Below are 22,396 nucleotides of genomic sequence, written 5' to 3' on the forward strand. Positions count from 1 at the left end.
ATTTATGCTAGCACACGGCATGAGTAGGAAATTAAAGTAAGAGATTCTAAAGTGACAAAGCAAGTGAGATACTGCTGCATTATGAACACTCCTCAGTTTCATGTGTGGTCTGTCTCTAGAACTGTATCATTAACTGATACTCACAGGCGATCCATTCTCTTCACAAGTGCCAAATGCAGTGTTCAGCCAACGACAGACACTAAATAAATGTTTACTTCAGAGCAGTTGAAGCTTAAATCATTCTATTCTGAGCTACTGAAAAAAATTTCTAAGTGAGACTACATGGAGCATCTTCTCTGATTTTTGTCAAATACTCCATAGCAATGTAAGTGGACTAACAACTGCTGTATTATGAAAATTTAATGCAAAAATAAAATGTGCTTAAATCCAGGTTTCTAAGCTTGCCACTGAAAGCCCTCCACAGTCTAGGTCCAAACCACTTCAAGCTCATCTTCCACTACTCCAATCCACAATATTCATTCTAGCCAAACTGTTCTGCTCACCCTTCTCCAAACACATCTTGTACTTCCTTGATGTACTTGTTCATGTACTTGAGCCCTTGACTCAAGTTTCTCTTGCCTAAAATGCCAAATACTTCCTCAAAGCTGTCTCCTGAAGTCCAATCCATTCTTCAAGGCCCAGTAAAAATCACACTGACTCTCCCAAAGAAACCTCTACAAAGTCACTAGTTAGAAATAACGTCTCCTCCGTCTAGAATGCATTTCCCATTGAAATTGGATCATATTGGCCTACAGCACTGACAAATATCTAGCTTATTTTAGAATTACTAATGTCTCTGTCAATGAAATACTGAGACTCTGGCTGGCAGGCTCTCATCTCTGACATGCATTTTTATACTCCCCACAGCTGAGTGCTACAGACATAACAGAAACTCCACAAGTCTGAGATATTCTCCTATTTCTGATTTTAAAATATATGTTAACTGGCTTTTATTTATTTTTTTGGTAAGTATTTAGTTCTATCTATGTTGTTTTTTTTTTTTTTTAGCAAACATTAAAATCTGTTCATATCTAACCAAAAAAAACTCAACAAATATCTAGTAGAGGCACATTAAAATCTTTCAGGAAGCAAGGAGAAAGAGCCTAAAATTTAACATCTGCCATAATTGATCTGTAAGGTGAACCACATCACAATAATAACCAAAGGCTGAATTATAATCTAGAAAACTTGAAAGCTTTCTTTCAAATGAAAAGCATATTCACAGTAAATGAGGATTTCACACAATGAACGCTAAACCTGTAGCAGTCCATTTCTGTAGAATCATACACCTTTTCTTCTAATTTTACTTTCTGGAATTCTGAAAGAAAATATATGTGTGTCCTTATTATATATTTTATAAACTATATGTTATTTATATGAAGAGATAAATTTTAGAATATGGCTGTAATAGCCATGGTCATCTCGGTTTATATGTTTACAATAAATTTCAAATCTGTTAACTATACTCAAAGTATGTTACTGAGTTAATTTAGCTGTTAATAGAAAGATCGACATGTTCAGATTTCCTTGACAGAGCTTCCCTTTTGAGAAGAACCCAACCTTTCTAGATACAGAATAGTAAGGCACTCTAATGTCCAATTTGCTTTCATCTGAACTTTTCCTATGATCAAATTATGGAAACGTTCTGACTTTTAAAAATGTCTAGGTTTCACATGACTTATTTCTGCTAATTTCACACATTACATTTTTACAGTGGATTCCTCAAATACTCTCACATCAATTATTTAATTTGGTTCTAACAAATACCGCGTGAATTACTATAGCATCCCTTCTTTGCAGATGAGGAAACTAAGATTTAATGTCAGACTGCTAACAGTGGAGTTGAGTTTCTAGTTTTTATTTTAAGCTTATTTATTTATTTTGAGAGAGAGAGTGAGTGAGAGCACACCAGGGGGAGGGACAGAGAGAGAGACAGTAGAGAGTCTCTGCACTGTCAGCACTGAACCCTATGCAGGGCTCAAACTCAGCAACAGTGAGATCATGACTTAAGCGGAAGTCGGAAGCTTAACCAACAGAGCCACCCAGGCGCTCCTGAGCTTCTAGCTCTTAAATCCAAAGGGCTGTTTTCTTCTCAATTCTAAAAGCATTCCCCCGATAGCATTGGTAAGTAAGATTTGTTGCTTTTAGTCCTGTATCTTTCTGAAAATTGTATTTTTTTTTACTTATTTTTATTTTCTTGGTCATGGTAGGGAAAAGGGATGGAGCATTTAAAATAGTAAATAAGGGGGGGGGGCCTGGATGGCTTAGTCGGTTGAGTGTCCGACTCTTGATTTCAGCTCAGGTCATAATTTCAGTTTGTGACTTGGAGCTCCACACTGGGTTCTGCATGGACAGCATGGAGCCTGCTTGGGATGTTCTCTCTCTTCCTTTCTCCACCCTTCCCCGCTTTCATGCACGTGCACTCTCTCTCTCAAAAATAAACATTAAAAATTTTTTTAAATAAGTAATAGTAATCAAAGGTAAGATATTCCAAATTTCTTATTTTTGGATAGTATGCTACAAATAAAATTTTAATACAAAGGAAAAATTAACTGTTATACCAACTTCTGTAAAAGAGTATTAGAATAAAATGTCAACTTTGGTATTTCTCAATTATAAATTCATTGTTTAAAAATTTTCAAATATGGGGCTCCTGGGTGGCTCAATTGGTAAGCATCCGACTTCGGCTTAGGTCATGATCTCACAGTTCATGGGTTCAGGCCCTGCATCTGGCTCTGTGCTGACAGCTCAGAGCCTGAAGCCTGCTTTGGATTCTGTGTCTGCCTCTCCTCAGCCCCTCACCAGCTCGTGCTCAGTCTCTCAAAAATAAATAAATGTTTAAAAAAATTTTTTTAATATAATAAAATAAAATTTTCAAATATAAGTTTAAAAATTAACAAAGTGGAACACAAATATTTCAAAACTAACAGCCCCGAATTTGAGGAAAGAATATTCAAAGTATTAGCATCCCCTACCACTGCCAGTTTCATTCACTGCCATTTCAAACCCACAGTAAAGAAAACACATTTGTAGATAAATTCCTAAAGGTCAATCCATTCCTTTAGTTTCTCAAAGTCTATCCTTGAATTAAGTCAGATCATCACAGAGCCAAATACTTGTATCACATTGACCTGAATCCCAAAGAGTCACTTTTATAAATTATTTTGACTATGTTCACATTTAAAGATACTACTAAAGACACTGTAAGATGTTTTCTCCATGAGAACCCACAACACAACTCTAGAGCACTCTAGAGAGCATGTAGTTGTTTCCTTAACAACCGGTTTATTCTACCTTGGAAACTATGAATCATTTAAATGGTTGTCTTTCTCTCTTCACTATTAGCTACTTGAAACCCAAGAACCAAATTCATGACTCATCTTTAGATACTGTATAACAAAAATGGTGATTAGTGGCATGTGATAGGTGCCAAGCACTATGCTAAGTACTTTATGAGTACTGTCTCATTATTCCTTATAACAACTCTGAGCTATTTTAGTTTACAGTGAAGAAATTGAGCTCAGGGCACCTGGCTGCCTCAGTCTGTAGAGTGTGTAACTCTTTATTTTTTTTAAGGTATGTATGTATGTATGTATTTAGAAAGTGAGAGAGCACAAGTTGGGGAGGGGCAGAGAGACAGAGAATCCCAAGCAGGCTCTGCAATGATAGTGTAGAGCCCGACACAGGACTCGAACCCACGAGCCGTGAGATCATGACCTGAGATGAGGTTGGATGCTTAACCAACTGAGCCACCCAGGTGCCCTGGGTGTGCCAACTCTTGATCTCAGGGTTGAGAGTTCAAGCTCCACACTGGGTGGAGAGCTTACTTAAAAAAATAAAATAAAAAAAAAGTGAGGCTCAGCCCAGGTAATAATAACAAAAACATCTACTGAGTGCTACATATCAGATATTGTTCTATTTTTCAACTATTAACATATCTAATCCTCACTACAAAACTTTGAAGTAAGCATTTTATAAATATTTATTTTATACTGTTGAAACTGAGGCAAGAGATCAATGATATACAATGAGAAAGTGGTAGAGCATGTATTCCAATCGGGAGAGTCTGGCTCCAGAGACCAAACTTATAACACTACGCTACACTATGACCTCGTCCAAAATCAATCAACTGTTAAGTGACAAAGCTGGCAGTTGGTGCTGAAGTCAGAATCTGAACCCAGGTCTTTCTATTCTTCCCTCTGCAAAAAAAGTACTGGGTGCCTATAATGTTCTAGACACTAAATACATCTACTATTCATACTTCAACTTACCCTGCAAGTATGTATGACTATTAAACACGTTTGATAACTTGGCTAAAGTTATACAACTAATAAATAACTGAAGTGGGAGATAAAATTAAGTCCATGGAGGACTTCATGCATGTAATTTGATTTGGGAACCTCACTCCTAACTCCATGCCACTTTCCTATTTTAATTTCTGCTTTTTTCATGCATGTTTTCAATTTTTTTTATCTCATTTTATTGTCTGCATCTTGTAAATCAATTAGAATCTTGTTGGAACAATGTCAAGCATTAAAAAAATAAACATATTCTGGAGGTTGATAATGGTCTTCCTTTATTAGGTTTACAAAACCAAAAGAAAACAGGAAGATCATTACTTCAACAAATTCACTCCACAAAGATATATCAAAAAGGCTCACAGCTCAGGTCATGATCTCCTGGTTCATGAGTTCAAGCCCCATATAGGGCTCTGCGCCGCCCCTCTCCCACGTGTGCGCATGCAAATACTCTCTCCCCTCTCTCAAAATAAACTTAAAAAAAAAAAAAGGTTGGAGCTCAAAAAACAAAGTTAACAAAGGTTTCATTTTGTAAATATGGAAACTAAAGTACAACAAAGTTAAGGAATTGTGGAGGGCTCACAGAGCACATTAGGAGAAACCTGACCACCATCTTTATATTCTGATATATGCAAAATGGTCTTTATTATTCAATAATAAAGAGGTTCTACAAAAAGTACCAAAGAATATTACTATTCTCTCATTTTTTACCTTTTACCAAAAAATTGAGATTAAAAATATAAAGCTAAGGATGATTCTAAGATACACCTATTTCTGCCATATGTATCTAAAACATTTTTTATGGAAAAATACCTAAACAGTATCTATCATACAAAGTATTATTCTACACAATTGTTTTAATTTAAAATTTATTCTGGGTGCCTGGCTGGTTCAGTTGGTAGAGCATTTGACTTTTGATCTCAAGTTTGTGAGTTTAAGCCCCATGCTGGGTTGTAGAGATTAGTTAAAAAAATAAAATCTTTAAAAAAACAAATTAAAACTTATTCAATTTAATCTTTACTGAGGTGTAACTTACATACAGTAAGATGAATAAACCAGTTCTACTGAATTTTGATATATGTATACACCATGTTACCACCACCCTAATGAAAATACAGGACATTTCCATCATCCTAAAAGTTCACCCATACCCTGCACCAGTCAATCTCTCCCACATTCAGTCCCAGGTACCATCAATCTAATTTTTTCACGACAGATTAGCTGTACTTGTTCTAGGATTTCACATAAATAGAATCACAAGGTAGATACTGTCTGGTGTCTGCATTATTTGCTATTATAATGTTTCTGGGATGCATCAGGAGTTTGTCCTTTTTTATTTCTGAGTAATACTCCATAATTTGTTTATCCATTCACCAGTTTAAAGACATTAGTTGCTTCCAGTTCAGGGCTATTCTGAATAGAGCTGCCACAAACATTCATTTACACATCTTTATATGGCTATGTTTCCACACCTCTCAGAGTGAACACCTATAAACAGAATTGCTGGGTCTTATGTTAAGTATATGTTTAACTTTTTTTTAAATTTTGTTTGTATTTATTTATTTTTGAGAGACAGAAAGAGACAGAGCATGAGCAGGGGCGGGGGGGGGGGGGGGGGAGGGGCAGAGAGAGAGGGAGATACAGAATCCGAAGCAGGCTCCAGGCTCTGAGCTGTCAGCACAGAGCCTGATGTGGGGCTTGAACCCATGAACCGTGAGATCATGACCTGAGCTGAGGTCAGACACTTAACTGACTGAGCCACCCAGGCGCCCCAGTATATGTTTAACTTTATAAAGAACTGACAAACTGTTTTCCAAAATCACTGAACCATTTTACAATCTCACCAGCAATATTATGAAATTGTGGTTGCTCCACATTCTCACCAACATGTGGTATTATGAGTCTCCTTCATTTCAGCCATTCTAGTGTGTAGTGATATTCACTGTGATTTTGATTTTGATTTCTAAAGGGATTAATGATGTTGAACATTTTTTTCATGTGCTTATCATGGCCTTTTGTATATCTTCCTTTGCAAAGTGTTAAATCTTTGGCCCATTTTTAACTGAATTGCTCACGATCTTATTGAGTTGTAAGCATAGTTTGTATATTCTGCATACAAGTCTTTTGTCAGATGTATGTACTATGAACATTTTTCCTCAGTCTATGGACTGCCTCTTCACTTTGGTAACAATGTTTTTTGAAGATTTTAATTTTGATAAATTCCAATTTGTTATTTTCTTTCATGATTAGTACTTTTTGTGTCCTAAGAAAGCTTTGTCTACCCTAGTGTTGTGAAGATAATGCTATGTTTTCCTGTAGAGATTTTGTAGTTTTGGCTTTTACCTTTAAGTCTACATTGTACTTCTAGTTTACTTTTGTGAATGGTGAGGAGAAAATTAAGGTTCGTTTCTCTCATAGTACCAAACAAGATAATACTCTATTCAATTTTTCAAATTAAAAATATCCCCAGTTCACTTTTAAACTTAAAATCTATCTTGACTTACGTTATTACACAACTGCTTACAAAATAATCTACACAAAAGAATACAACTCACATAATAAGAGCAATAAATCTGCTTTATAATAAAACAAACATATATAACAGCAAAACCTCATTAACTTTCACTAAGGTCAAATAACCTAAATATCTGTGTTTAATGGCAATATAATTTGTTTGTTTTGTTTTGATTGGTTTTGTTTTGTTTTTAATATAATTTGTATAAAACCAAAAAACCTTCTTGAAGTTCTCATGGTATTTTATTAAATTCCAATCTGAAATGTACGACAGAGAGCACTGTAACCATCAGTAACTTAAACACAACGTATGCTTATCTTTAACCTGAAGATCCAGACCTCAAGTACCACATTATGAAGCAGACAAGCTCACCTGAGTAGCTGCAGACTGACAGGAAGATGACGATGACGACGAGACAACAGGAATGTCAGACTGTACAGCAGCCACAGTGGTAGCGGGTGTGAAAATCAGCTGTACAGACAGAAAAACCAAAAAAATACCCTAAGACAAAAGAACGTGTCCCACACACAATGTATAGCAGGCAAGAGAGACTGAAATTTGTGACAGAAAGACAATGCAGTTTAGGATTGTCTCCTAAGCAAAAGGTTTTACGTGACAAAGAAAAGTTTCTAATAGAGAACTAAAAAAAAATAAATAAAAATTAAAAAAATAAAAAAACCATAAACAGTTTGAAACAGCTCATGATTCTGATGAGTAGAAAAATAAACCAGTGCTCAAAAAAGAAAATGTATTTTGGTAATATGAAATCCTCATACCAGATTTTGCCCCAAATAAGCTATTATGATGCTTAAACTTTTGCCAGCTTAAAACTATGGCAGGATTCCTAAAATGGAAGTTATTTACAGTGGACAACCATAGTCACTACTCTTGAATACAAATTTCAGTGAGAAACCTGAAAAGAAACACAAAAGTCTTTTCAGTGTTCTTCATCACAAAAGATAACTATGCTACAAACTACACTACAGTATTCCACTCAGCCACATGGGATCTATAGTACAAACCTAGGCTGCCCTTGATTTTAAAACTATTCATAAAGAAATATTCATTCCAAATGTAAATGCCACAACATGTCAAAATACAACAATGAAACACCTGCAAAAAAGCTTCACATCAAATAAAGGAAGACATACTCGATTTATTTATCATTACCATCTCTTCAAATGTTATTTTTTAATATTGAAACAGAATGCCATTAGTTTAAAAAGGCAATACAATCCACTCAGAGATTATCCAATTTAGTAAATTATGAGAGTTATTTCAAACAATGTGTAAATGCTCTATTTCAAAGTTGCATTACAAATTATTCAGTTTCCTATTTAAATTAAAATTACCAGTCAAGAGATCTTTTAAATTTCAGTTCTTTATATGCTAAATTTAAATGAATTAACCAAGTATAACTTTCACAAGAAGGTAATTCCCAGAATAAACAGCTGAAAGCAGGAAACCTCAAGAGAAAATGTTCTATGTAGCTTGAACCATGTGAACCTGCAAGTTTTATAAAGAGGTCAAAGTGGTCATTTCAAATAGTTTAGTCTAATTTTAAAGCATATTATTAATTAAATAAGATCTCCTGGGGAAATAAAATCAGAAATATGGTAATGTCTACTGAATAATCTGTAAATAAAAGGTCGGTCATGTCATGGTTTCCTCTTAGAAATATGATGGAAAACTCTGTCATTTTAGTGGAAAACTGGTGATCCAGATATATATTCATTCACTGAACAAAAAAGAATATAAATAAATATATATTAGGCCAAAGCTCTTGTCTAGCTACCTGTAAAGACACCAAATAAAGTAAATGTCAACAATTTCTACATTCCTTAAAGAAGCTCGATAGTCAAATTAGGAAATCAGCAGGTACTCAAATAAAGAATAGCCAAATTAACATTCCTGTATTAACAAAAGATCAAAGTAAACACAACACAAATACCTCTCAGATTTTGAGATGGGAATAACCAGAGCTAAAAATCATCTGGTAAACTACCAGGAACTCCAATCCAGATTTCAGAAGATCCCACAACATAAATTCTAACTTAACAGTTAACCACCAAGTTTTTAACATTTGTAACTACTTCATCAAATTTAGGATGTCAAAGATACACAATGGCTTTCTTATCACTGCAACTCTCAATTATAATACTGTAAGATGCCATCAGTTACAAATGCATCTCAGTTTCAGAGATGTAAAAATGTGAAAAAGGTTTGAAATCAGTAAAACTTTATATTAAAAAATCGCTCCATGTTACAGAATCTGTTAGCTTCCCAAAGTTGCTACTATTTGATACACCAAGAAGGCCTACCAATTAAAAGTAGAATTTTTCATGACATATATGTATAAGAGCTAAGCACACATATAAAAAGTTTGTTAAACATTTCTTAAATATTAAAAATGCCTCTTATTGCATCAAATCAAGAAACATTTTGATCTCTCTCAAGTCCTTAAACACTGAAAAAATTTGGTAGCTCGTATCTTACCATTTGAGCTCGGAGATACATTTGAGCTTGGCTTGCCGTTAGGGTAGGGGAGGTACTCCCTAGTAACATAGTCTGTTGGGTAATACTGCCGCTGGTAGAACTGGAAGCCTGGGAACGGCTTATTAACTGTGCAGGTGTAGGAGAAGTGGAGAGGTTGATCTAAGGAAGAAAACATATTAGGTCATAGGCTTCCATTTTTTGTTTCCGTGCCAGTGAATCTCACCAAGCTGCAGTTAGGCAATCAATGGTATAAACTATGGCTAAGGAACCTAAAAGAGAGGGCTTCATCTTTGACAGAGCCTCCTTCACTTCTCTGGGCAATTATCTGCACATATGCAAACAACACTATGTACTGATTAGTAATTAGGATAATTTTTAAGGATATCCTCAAGGTGTTTTGATAAGATTCCAGTATCTTAAAATATCATTTCCACTACCTCCTAAAAATTAGGGTTAATGTTCCACTATTTTAATATTCCTTATAACACTTGAATCAACAGTTTATACTATTTTGTCAGATTCTGTCACATTTTGAGGGTTTTCTCAAGTGAACAAAAATTAAAACACAGATAATCCATTCACATATATATATATAAACATACATGTAACACATAATTAGTATAACGTTCTCCCTCAAAAGCTCTCAAAGAATACAATTACTACTTGTCAAACGGAAAAATCCTGAATACTGATTACAAAATTAAATTATAAGCACTACCTTAAAGTTAAAACTGCTGTTAAAAAAAAGAAAACTAGTGCACAGTCTATCTCTAGGATACATAAAAAACTGATAAATGGTTATTATCTATAAAGGCAAACTGGGTGAGGCAGGTAGAGAACAAAGGGAAACACATATACCCTTTATATCTTTCCAATTTCACACCACATGCATATATTATCCTTTTTTCGTATTTTTTGTGTTTTATTTCTCTATTTTGATTTTTTAATGTTTATGTATTATCCATATTAAAAATAAATATTTTAACAAGAGTAATATAACCTGACCTCCAATACTTTAAAATTAAGAAATAAATTATAAAGCAGTTTATTAGACTTTTGATTCAAGCGACAAGGTAGACTAGACAAATACATCTATGTGCCCAAATACACTCACTGAAATGCCAAATCAACAAGAAAAACTAGAATACAATTGAACTCCTAAAGGGCAAGGATGGGGGGGGTGGAATTCCCAGGTTCCAGAAAGGAAGAAACTCAAAGATGTAAGCTCTAGCTGACAGGAAGGCAGTCTCAGGGGATCCTGGTCTAGAGACAGAAGACCTGATTCTGAACCTATTTCAGGCAAGAGCTGGAGGTAAAACCCCTATTTTGAGCCGAGATCTTCAAAAGCGGTGCTCAGTATGTGCAAAGGGACTGGAAATGCTCCACCCATGTGCCCTGAGAAGCGGCAAGGGAGCTTGCCGTCTGCCCTGCCTTCAATGGAAGGAGAGAGGCTCCGATGAGAATCATAACACCAGGCTTGCACCATGTGGGGGATACAAAATCAAATTTACACTACCTGCAGTTCCATAACCCATCCCAAAACATCAGCATTTAAACCAGTTCAGGACATCTGTTAAAATGAATAAGGTATCTATCTGTTAAACTAGAAGAGTGACTGGAGGAAGCTAAGTGAAGGATATATTGGAGGTTTTGCATAACTTCCTAGGAGTCTATAATTATTTAAAAATAAAACCGTTAAAAAAAAAAAACAGTATGGTGGGTACACAAGAGTTGGTTAATGAATTCTCTAAACTTATCTGCTATCTTTTGATTTAAAAAAATATATGCACTGGCACACCTCTGTGGCTCAGTTGGTTAAGCATCTGACTCTTGATTTCGGCTGAGATCATGATCTCACAGTTTGTGATTTCAAGCCCCATGTAAGGCTCTGCATTGACAGCTCAGAGCCTGCTTGGGATTCTCTCCCTTTCTGCCCCTCTCCTGCTCGCTTTCTCAAAATAAATAAATAAACATTTAAAAAAATAAAAATACGGGCTCCGTGCTGACAGCTCAGAGCCTGCAGCCTGCTTCAGTTTCTGTGTCTCCCCTTCTCTCTGCCCCTCCCCTGCTTTCACTCTTTCTCTGTCAAAAGAAAACAAACGTTGAATAAAATTTTTTTATAAAAAAAAATACAAATAAAAAATAATATGTGTACTTAAATCTACAATTCAGTGCATAAAGGCAATGACTATCATACACAGAATTATTCTGCAATATGGTTTTTACTCCTGGCACACCACTAAAATCCCATTAGCAATAATCACCAATGTCTTCCATCTAACAAATTCAGTGGATTCCTTCCAGACCATTCCCTCTCAATCTTCTTTACCAGCTCTTCTTTCTGGCCCACCCCTATAGTGTTCATGTTTTGTTCTCAACACTTTTCTTCATGAATTCCTAGATTATCACATCTACACTACCACAGTCTCAAAAAAAAAAAAAAAAAAAAAACTCAAATCTGATGACTCTCAATCCTTGATTATAAATTCATTCAGAGCTCCAGATCCAAATACCTACAGAATACATCTTTCTGGATATCTCTTATCAACTCAAATTCAGCGTGTTCATACACCAAACTCATTATAATTCCTTCTTAAACCAGCTTCACCTCAAATGGCCACAGGTATCCTCTAAAATCCTGTAAGACAGATTATATGGAAGTCATCCTGAATCTTCCTTCTCCTTTACTAACATACAAAATCGGTCACACCTTACTGTTTATACATCTTTATTTTCTTCATTTTCATTTTTAATCACTTAGTTTGAGAGTCTGGGCCTATGGCACTTCCAGCTAGATTACTTTAGCAGCTGCAAACTGACCTCCATGCCTGAAATCTTGTTTCCTCCTACTTGCCATATAGTCTTTCCCTGATTTAATTAACCGACCATTTAAAAATCTGGGTAGCTTCAACCTCCCCTGACTACCTCTCTAGCATCAACTCCTTTCACTCCTCCAGACACAACTTTCACATTAGCCATATGAAGCTACTTGCAATATCATAATATCCCAGGCCTCTGTGGCCCTAGTAACAATGCTCTGGACTGGTCTGAGCATCCCCTTAGCCCATGCCCCACCCCATCTGCACCTAGGTAGTGAACAACCCTCTTTCAAAAATCATCTGCTCTAATAAGCTTTTTTCAGGCATCCCTACATCCCACAGTAGAACTACTTCCCTTCCTTTTTGCTTGTTATCATCCATATACTTCTAGCATATACTTCTATCTCACTCTTATTTATAAACAATAATTTCTATAAGGTGGGGGATCATGGACTATTTGCCTTAATATATCCAATATATACAAAAGTACCTTCATTCAATAAGTTTACTGAGTTAATGAATGCCATGTTATTTTAAGGCACACTTCATAATTTTAATTAATATATAAGCCCAACACAGAGTATCAGTAGATGTGTAATAGAGAAAAAAAGCCATTTTGGTACAGTCCCTAACAAAGCAGAGTAAAAAGGCAGAGGCAGTGTGGTAATATCAGTTCAACTCTATTTTTGATGTGCTTTATAATAAATTATTAATAGCCCCCTCCCAAAGCTTTTTATTTTCCTATACCTCTACAAATGGACACTTTGAACAAAGCCTTGCTGCAAAGATTAAATCACTTAGCAGGGTAAAACTGGACTCAGGTTTTCTGACCCATGTGCTTTGGCGTTCAGAGTTGTCTTCTACACCCTGATCACTTGCTAATTTGGGTCATTCTGCAGTAATAGTGCCATGGCACTTTTTTTCGTCAGTGGAAGGAAGAAGGGGAGGGGAGGGGAGGAACTCTAGTAAGAATAGACCACACACTCTTTAAACAGAAACACACAAAAAAAGTCTTTATATAAAATGGTTTGCTGGTAGCTAAAATGCCTGAGAGTGCTCTGTAAGGAAGCAGAACACAAAGTACAAACAGAATGCTTTTCTTTTTCTTAAAAAAGAAAAAAAGGAAGTACGAAAACTAAATTGTAACTTCCTCACCACCTGCATTCCATTCTGTGCAGGCTATAAGATTAAAAAACCAGTATCATGTTTATTTTTAAGTTCCACATAGCAAGTGTCTCCTCACAAATGCCTAACCCATGAGGGCAAATGTATCTGTGTGAGAAGTCCATCTCCACAACTCATCTAACTAAAAAAACTTCCTTTCCTTTCCACAACTGATAAGCCTCTCCTCTCCTCTCTGCTTTGGTCTGTTGACCTGAACCAGAGCCTTAACTGTTTGCATTATATTCTCTGTTAATTCCATCCCAACATTCCTAATTTCTTATCACTTTAAAGCCTTGGCCAATCCTGTCACCTCATACCCAAAGACCCATACTCCACAAAGGACCCAGACTCCTTGAGCCCTTATTACGGAAGCTCTCTTCCCAGTTGGAAGCACTAATTCCAAGAGTCACCAGAGAAAACCATGTATACCAAGAAAAGCCATTTGACTCCCAACCATCTTGGTATCTGCCCAAAAGGAGGTTACATAGGGTGTCCGGCCCAGAATTCTCCCTAAAGCCAAAGCCCATTTGAGAACCACTCCTGTTATATGACTGATCAAAATCAATCAGGTATGTCTACAGAGACATAATAGTTCACAGACATTAAAAGGATAATATATATCTGTAATATTCAATGACAGGAAAATATCTTTAATGACCCACTGAAGAATGAAAAAACTGTAGAACATATAGAGTACATTCCTTGCATTCCCACTTACATAATTATGTGAAAATGTCCTCATGCATACATACATATCACATGTGAAAAACACGTTGAGAGAAAAATGAATGCATAGTATATGCACACAATAATGCACTCATAAAATTGTATGTGATTAAATTTCATATATATATGGATACACACACACGCCCCTCTGGAAGGACAGTCACCAAAATTTAAAGGTGACTAGGGGCGCCTGGGTGGTGCAGTCGGTTAAGCGTCCGACTTCAGCTCAGGTCACGATCTTGCGGTCTGTGAGTTCGAGCCCCGCGTCAGGCTCTGGGCTGATGGCTCAGAGCCTGGAGCCTGTTTCCGATTCTGTGTCTCCCTCTCTCTCTGCCCCTCCCCCCTTCATGCTCTGTCTCTCTCTGTCTCAAAAATAAATAAACGTTAAAAAAAAAATTAAAAAAAAAAAGTGACTAATCCCCACCACGGGTAAAATTTGGGATAATGTGTATTTTCTTTTTTGTCTTTTCTATGTAGGTGTTAACTTTAAAATAGGAAAGGAAATGTTATTTTCCTTTTTTTTTTTTTTAATGTTTAGTACATTGTTTTGTTTTTACCACTTCAACGCAGTGTATACCTTTTCCTGGCGCATTATTCAGTGGGTATTAGTAGGTAATTCAAGTGTCTAGAAGAATAAAATATTAATATTTCAAATAATATCTACCCATTTAGATAATATCTACCTAATATTTCAAATAATATCTACTTAAAGGATTTCCTTTAAGAGACTGCACGTTTTTTAATTTTTTTTAATGTTTATTTTTGACAGAGAGAGAGAGAGCGAGCGAGCATGAGTGGTGGAGGGGCAGAGAGCGAGGGAGACACAGAATCTGAAGCAGGCTCCAGGCTCTGAGCAGTCAGCACAGAGCCCAACACAGGGCCTGAACTCACAGACCACGAAATCATGACCTGAGCCACAGTCGGAAGCTCAACCGACTGAGCCACCCAGGCGCCCCAAGACTGCACACTTTTAATAATACTATGAAATAAAATGTGTATCCTATTTATTATAGAAAACCATTATTTCTACTGAGATTCAAGCTATAAACATAACAGCAAAACAAACAAGAAACCTCATAATCTCCCATTTGCTTTCAGATTTTGACATCTTAGAAAAACTGCAATGCTGAAACAATTAAAATATGGTAAGTAACTTAAAATGTCCAGCAATGGAGATGGTTATATAAGATAAAGTGCATCCATACTGTACAACACTATGCAATAGCTTAAGTAAGATTGAACTCTGTGTGCTAACACAGAAAGATCTCAAGACACCATGGAGTGTAAAACACAGAATGCAGAACACTGCTCCCAGTGCATAAAAATATATGTTAACACACACACACCCATTTCTTTTTTTTTTTTAATGTTTTATTTATTTTTGAAAGAGCACAAGCAGGGGAAGAGCAGAGAGAGGGGCACAGAGGATCTGAAGCAGGCTCTGCGCTGACAACAGCCAGCCCAATGTGGGGCTTGAACTCACGAATGAGATCATGACCTGATCCAAAGTCAGACACTCAACCGACTCAGCCACCCAGGCGCTACTACACACATTTCTTTATGCTCTGTATGTCCATAATGCATAGGTAAAGATGTGATGGAGGGATATCCAGCACACTGAGGAGTCAGAAGGACTGAGGGTCAGAGGGTTGAAGGGGACTTAACACTTTTTTTTACTTTTGCTGTACTTTTGTAATATTTTACAAGAATGTGGCAAAGCTGCTCATGACTGTACAAATATTCAGGCTACAATTTTATTTTAAGGTGGTTAAGTTTTGGAATAGGTCCAAAACATAAACTCAATCACTTGAGATTTCATTTTTAAAAATCCATGACTAGGGGCACCTGGGTGGCTCAGTCAGTTGAGCATCTAACTTAGGCTCAGGTCACGATCTCACGGTTCATGGGTTTGAGCCCCGTGTTGGGGTCCGTGCTGAACTCTTGCTTAGAGCCTGGAGCCTGCTACAGGTTCTGTGTCCCTTTTTCTCTCTGCCCCCACCCCCACCGCCGCTTGTATCTCACTCTGTCCCTCAAAAATAAATGCAGGGGCGCCTGGGTGGCTCAGTCGGTTAAGCGTCCGACTTCGCTCAGGTCATGATCTCGCGGTCCGTGAGTTCGAGCCCTGCGTCGGGCCCTGTGCTGACAGCTCGGAGCCTGTAGCCTGTTTCAGATTCTGTGTCTCCCTCTCTCTGCCCCTCCCCCGTTCATGCTCTGTCTCTCTCTGTCTCAAAAATCAATAAACGTTAAAAAAATATATATATATTAAAAAATAAATATAAAATTTAAAAAATTTTTTAATTAAAAAAAAAAATTCCTTGATTAAAGTAACTCCTAAAATAGGGGCACCTGGTGACTCAGTTAAGCATCCCACTTCCACTCAGGTCATGGCGGCACAGTTCATGGGTTCAAGCCCCGCACCGGGCTCTCCACTGTCAGTGTGGAGCCCGCTTCATACCCTCTGTCTCCCTCTCTCTCCACTCCTGCCCCACTTACATGTGAATGTGCTCTTTCTCTCTCAAAAATAAATAAACATTTCAAAAAATAAAATAAATAAAGTACCTCTTAAAATAGGTAAGAGGATGAGGACACTAGCAATAGAACACCGAGAATGACTGGTTATAAGCAAATAATTTTCTCTCAGAAAAACTTACAATGGATTCATTTGATACATGATTAATCTGATTTAGACATTTTTAGGGGAAAGTAAACATTTTTAAGATTGATCTAAAAACAATCTCACTGACCCAAAAAGTGTACTCTTAGGAAATTTCTTAAAAGAAAATAACTAGATATGTCAACAAAGATATATAACAGAATATTCAATGCAGGTTTACTTATAATAGCAAAATTTCCAATACAGTCGCATGGGGGTTAGGGCATCAACAAACGAATTTTGGGTAGATGCACAAGACGTGACTAATCACCAGACCTCAACATGAACTCCAAACTCACAGATCCAATGTCTACTCAACATCTACAAGTGGGTATCTAATATCCACCACAAACTCAGAATGTCCAAAACCAAACTCCTGATTTTCTTCTCCAACACCTGCTTTGGCAGGTCCTTCCAGAGTTTCAGGCCAAAATGCTACAGTTATCCTTGACTCTTCACATTTCCTCACATCTTTTATTCAGTCCATCAGCACATCCTATTAGCTCTACTTTTAAAACATACCCAATTCTCTATAATAAAATATTGGTGAAAAAAAAAGTCTAGAATCTGGCCAACCACATTTCACCACATTTACTATCACCATCACAGTCTAAGCCACTAATCTCTCAGATAACCATTAAAAACTATTTAACTGGTCTCCCTGCTTCTATCTTTGCCCCCTAGAACCTAACACTGTCACTAAGTTAAAACCTGTCTGAGATCATGTGGCTTCCCTACGGAAATAGCTCTTCTCTCCAATAGCTTCGCAATTAAATGTGAGTAAAAGTTTTATCATCTCTTCCCAACTGGATTACAATTACCTCTCAAATGTCATCTCTACACCATACTCCCACTCTCTCATTCCACTCCAGCCACACTACCCTCCTCTCTGCTCCTCGAGCATGTTTGCCTCCTTCACTCTCCTTCAAATACCATTTTTATTAGCAATGCTTTCCCTGACCACCCCGGTTAAAAAAGCAAATTCCCTCTCCCCATTCCCCTTTCTTGCATTATTCTTCTTTATAGCACTTACCATCTGACATATTACATACCAGCTTACCATCTGTCTATCTCTAGCTCCACAAGGACAGAGAATTTGTCTGTTGTGTTGCTGTGCTCCCAGCACCTAAAGGGTCTGGCACATATTGAATGCTAATAAATATGTGTCGTATAAGTGAAATATATGAATGAAAAAGAATCACAGAACTGGGCTTCAAAATCTCATCTTGTTTAGCACCATAACTAGAAAGCTATCACAAACAAGGTTTTCCCTTTTTGACTAAATAGTACAGTGAATGAAAATCAAAACACCCAAGATTAATGTAGATCCCAGGACCAAAAGACAACAAAGAAAAAGAGAATGAGATACAAACAGCTACTGAGTCATTTAGAGACTTATGATTGCAATTTTCAGCTACATAATCCTTTCCAGCTGAAAATGCCCATAAAGGAGAAAGTATATAAAGAATGATGGCACTTCAGTTACATTAAAACAGACAAATAAAATTAACTACATAAGTCTATCTGTTTACATTCATGTATAAAAACACACAGTAATAGGAAAGCCTGACACAAAATTTTTTCAGGGTCAAAGGGACTACTGAATCAGGATGTCCCTTCTACTTTATACAATTGTAGTGTATGTCCCTTAAACAATACGAGTACGTTTGTGTTTTATTTAGGCAATATAAAAATTAACAAAATAAAGCTCTTCAATCTACTTCCTCAGAGATAACCAATGACTAACAATTTGTTGTGTATCACAGATTTTCTTCCTGAATAGTCAGGCAGATATATAGATTTTTTTTTTTAAGTAAGTTAAATGACAGGAATTCTGTTTCCAGGAAGATAGAGATACTTTTCAGTATCCCTCCCACTAAATAAAACTAAAAACCTTTGATGTTACATATAAAATAAGCATAAGATCCCGAGAGGTGGAGAGAAGCAGACTGGCTAAGGACCTCAGAACCCACTTAAACATGTTGTTGTGAGGTCCCTGGGTTTTCTTTTTGTCTTATAGAACCTAAAATTTTAAGCTGAAGTAGTCAGTAACCCAGAAATACAAATGGGTACAAACAAAAAAAGCCCCAAAAGCAGCCTGTTCTTTCCAGCCGAAAGACCAAAAAGGGGCTACCTACAACATGGAAAACTTTTAGACAACTGTTCTACTCTAGCCAAACACCACAGAAAACACTGTGGCCCCACCCACACCAGCAAAAACTTCCACCTACACCAGGATGTAATGAGGTACCCCAATTCTCCTAATCCTTCCAATGGATATGCTTCAGAGAAAACAAGGTAGAGAGGCAGGATTTTCATCCCAGACAGGCAGTAACAGACTTACCACCACCAACCCACCCTGTCCCTGCAGTATCAGTGGAGCGGTAACAGGTACTTTTACTCCCCTCGCTCCCTCCAGCCAGGACTCTCACCACCACTCAGCAATTATGAGTGTCAATAGAGATCAAATGGGTAACCTGGACTTTTTACCCTCAGACGATAGTAAGGAGGTGGCACACATTCCCTTTCAGAAGCTAGCCAAAACACAAAGTTTAAATATGATACACTCATAATACTCAAAATATTGAGGGTTCAATCAAAAATCACTCATCAAACTAAGAACCAGAAAGACCTAAGCTGAATACAAAAGACAATAAGTAGATGCCAACATCAAGATGAAAGATAAAATTATCTGGCAGATTTTAAAGCAGTCATCATAAAAATGCTTTCAACAAGCAACGTGAGCCCACTTGAATGGAAAAACTCTCAGCAAATAGAAGATACAAATAAGAAATCACATGGAAATTTTAGAACTGAAAAACAGAATAACCTGAATGTAAGTTAATGAGATCATACTATAATTTTTTGCTTTTTTCACTTAATACCTAATGAAAATGTAAGCCTCTGTCTGTATACACACATATTTTTTAGCTATAGTAGTCCACTGTACGAATTAACTATAATTTGTTTAATCTTTAATTAATGCGCACTTATTTATATTGTTTACAATTTTTCACGATTATAAACCATGCATAGTTGTATAATTATGTCATTTTTGCATGATTATGTCATAATTATCTGTCATTTTTAGTAAATGACATCACTAAAAATAACAGTAAGTAAAAGGGAATGCGTAGTTGAAATTTTCATACTCACTGACAAATAATCTTTCAGAAAGGTTGTACCAAATACATTCCCACTTATAGTGTATGAGTATACCTACTTTCTCACATCCTTGCCAATAATGGGTATTGACTCAATGTTGTTCCTTGTTTTCTGATTTAAGAGATGTCCTTGTTTTTACATACACTTCTTTGTTACTAATACAGTAAATACATTTTCATGTATTGAGAAGCCAGAAATTTTTCTTTGAAAATTACTAATACAGGTCTTTTGTGAATTCTCATTGTTTATCTTACAATTATAAATGAATCCTTGTTATTTCACAAATATCAGCTGGTTAATCTACAAGGTACTAATATATTTTTAATCATTCTGTTGGTTTTTAACTTTGTTGTTTTTTTTGCAGCAGAGTTTTTAATTGGTTTGGATTTCATTTTGGCAAGTCAAATTTAACTAAATCTAAGTCCCATTCAGTTAAAGTACAAAGGCATCAACTTGAACACTCAGTCCCAACTACTTTTAAAACCAAACAATCAGGGGCGCCTGGGTGGCGCAGTCCGTTAAGTGTCCGACTTCAGCCAGGTCACGATCTCGTGGTCTGTGAGTTCGAGCCCCGCGTCAGGCTCTGGGCTGATGGCTCAGAGCCTGGAGCCTGTTTCCGATTCTGTGTCTCCCTCTCTCTCTGCCCCTCCCCCGTTCATGCTCTGTCTCTCTCTGTCCCAAAAATAAATAAACGTTGAAAAAAAAATTTTTTTAAATAAATAAATAAAACCAAACAATCATAAAATCACCACTCTCACTACTGATCAAAGTCTAGAATTAGTCTGTTTTAATGAGGTTTGGAAAGAAGAGGATGCTGGCACCCACTGATTACCTATATATTCAATTAACAACAGCCTTCTCCACAGTTTCAACCCTAAATCACATTGACTGGATTTTGACTCCGTTGTTTAATAATATTCCATTTCTCCATTGGGATCCCACTCCTATTCTAAATCCAAGTCTATGGATCTGGCTGATGACTTGACAACCTACCTTCCAGCCCTTTCTCCTACTGGAGGCTGGACCCTTCCTGGTGGGATTTCACTGTTGATCTGGAATCCTACCTTGAAATAACCAAAAACTGTGAAAAATTTCTAGACTGCCACCTGACATGGCTCATTAGTATCACTACCTAGAGATTTCTGCTACCACACTCTTCCCCTCTTTTGGAGACTGACCCATACTTACTAAGCTACCTTGGGTATCATAATTTGGATAGCTAGTCCACTCACTTGAGCTACTGCTCAACTGGGATATAAAATAAAACAAATGCAGTGTATTTTTTTTTTTATTTTCCTGGACATCTGCTCTCCATGCTTACCTCTTTCCCCCCACCAACCAATCACAGGTTCTGGCATGCTTTATCATACATACAAGCCTGCCTGGTTTATGACAAGCAGCACTAATAATGTCATAAAAAAATAAATACAATCACTGGAATCAGAATTTCTGTGAAAGTCACATACATAAATTCATGAGAGAAAAAATAGTTTAAAAGGATACCTTTTAATAATTTGAAAATCTCTCTTTGATATTTATGATATTCCAGTATTTCAAAGAATAAAAAAATTTGCCCATAATTTTTTTTAACTAGCTCACAAATGTTTACAGTGCTTGCCTTAACTACCAATGTATTAATTAAAGACACATCCGGCATCAATAACCATAATTATAGTATTAAGGCTTAGGGCTAGATTACATTGCTTAAATTTTTCTTTTTCAGTCTGTTTTCAAGTCATAAGTAACATCTTTTTTTTTTTTAAGTTTATTTATTTATTTTGAGAGAAAGAGGGGAGGGGCCAGAGAGAGAGAGAGAGAGAAAGAGAGAGAGAATCCCAAGTAGGTATGCACTGTCAGCACAGAGCCTGATGCAGGGCTTGATCTCACGAAGTGAGATTTAACTAATTTTATTCATGTTCCAGGATACTTCCATGCCAAAAAATAGGATTTTTAAATTAAAAATGTCAGTAGCCATAAAAATAATCATATGCTCCTATATATGTACTTAGTCAGCAAAGACCATACCCCTAGCTAAAGAAATACAGTACAAGTTATCTTCAATTCCTTAGCAATCTACAACTACACTCTACTGCAGTCGATTTTACAAAGTATCAGAGTATTATCATCTGGGATCAGGAAAAATTAGTTAGAAAGGATATTATTAGGTTAACTCAATGGTTCTCAGCCAGGGGCAGTTTTGCCTTCCAGGAAACATCTGCCAGTGCCTAGACACATTTTTGGTTGTCACATTGTGGCAAAGAGGAGGGCCTACTAGTATCTAGTGGGTAGAAGCTAGGGATGCTGATAAGTACCCAAACAGTGCACAGGATAGCCCCCCTACACACACAGCAAAAAGTTATCTGGTCCATAACATCTGCAGTGGAGGAGACAGAGCAATCTGGAACTAATGAAATGTGAATATGGACTACACTGTTAAATTTCCTGCATCTGACCATTCTCATGTGGTTTTGTAAAAGAACTTTGTTCATAGGAAATACATATTGAAGTATTTAAGAATAAAGGAACATGTCTCAACTAACCTGCAAATGGTTCAGAAAAA

At 36.6% G+C, this 22,396-nt stretch overlaps 1 protein-coding gene across 12 annotated transcripts in view; it reads right to left on the reverse strand.

Annotated features, from left to right (window-relative positions):
- Positions 1–22,396, reverse strand: part of PHC3 (polyhomeotic homolog 3) — an 85,386-nt gene that overhangs the window by 52,781 nt on the left and 10,209 nt on the right. For 8 of the 12 annotated variants that reach the window (XR_015240114.1, XR_015240115.1, XM_025913316.2 and 5 more), the window contains exons 5-6: positions 9,310–9,468; positions 7,186–7,284 (exon numbers count right to left, since the gene is read on the reverse strand). The exons of 2 other annotated variants lie outside the window; for them this stretch is intronic. Coding sequence is in view for 8 of the 10 variants with exons in the window: in XM_025913316.2 (XP_025769101.1) it covers positions 7,186–7,284; positions 9,310–9,468 (258 nt within the window). In the remaining 2 variants the exon portion in view is untranslated. The remainder of the gene's footprint in view (positions 1–7,185; positions 7,285–9,309; positions 9,469–22,396) is intronic. 2 more of the 12 variants (XM_086674693.1, XM_086674692.1) reach the window with 1 other exon arrangement.

Source organism: Puma concolor, chromosome C2 (assembly GCF_028749965.1).
Source record: "Puma concolor isolate L17-30 chromosome C2, mPumCon1.1.hap2, whole genome shotgun sequence".
Classification (NCBI taxonomy): domain Eukaryota; kingdom Metazoa; phylum Chordata; class Mammalia; order Carnivora; family Felidae; genus Puma; species Puma concolor.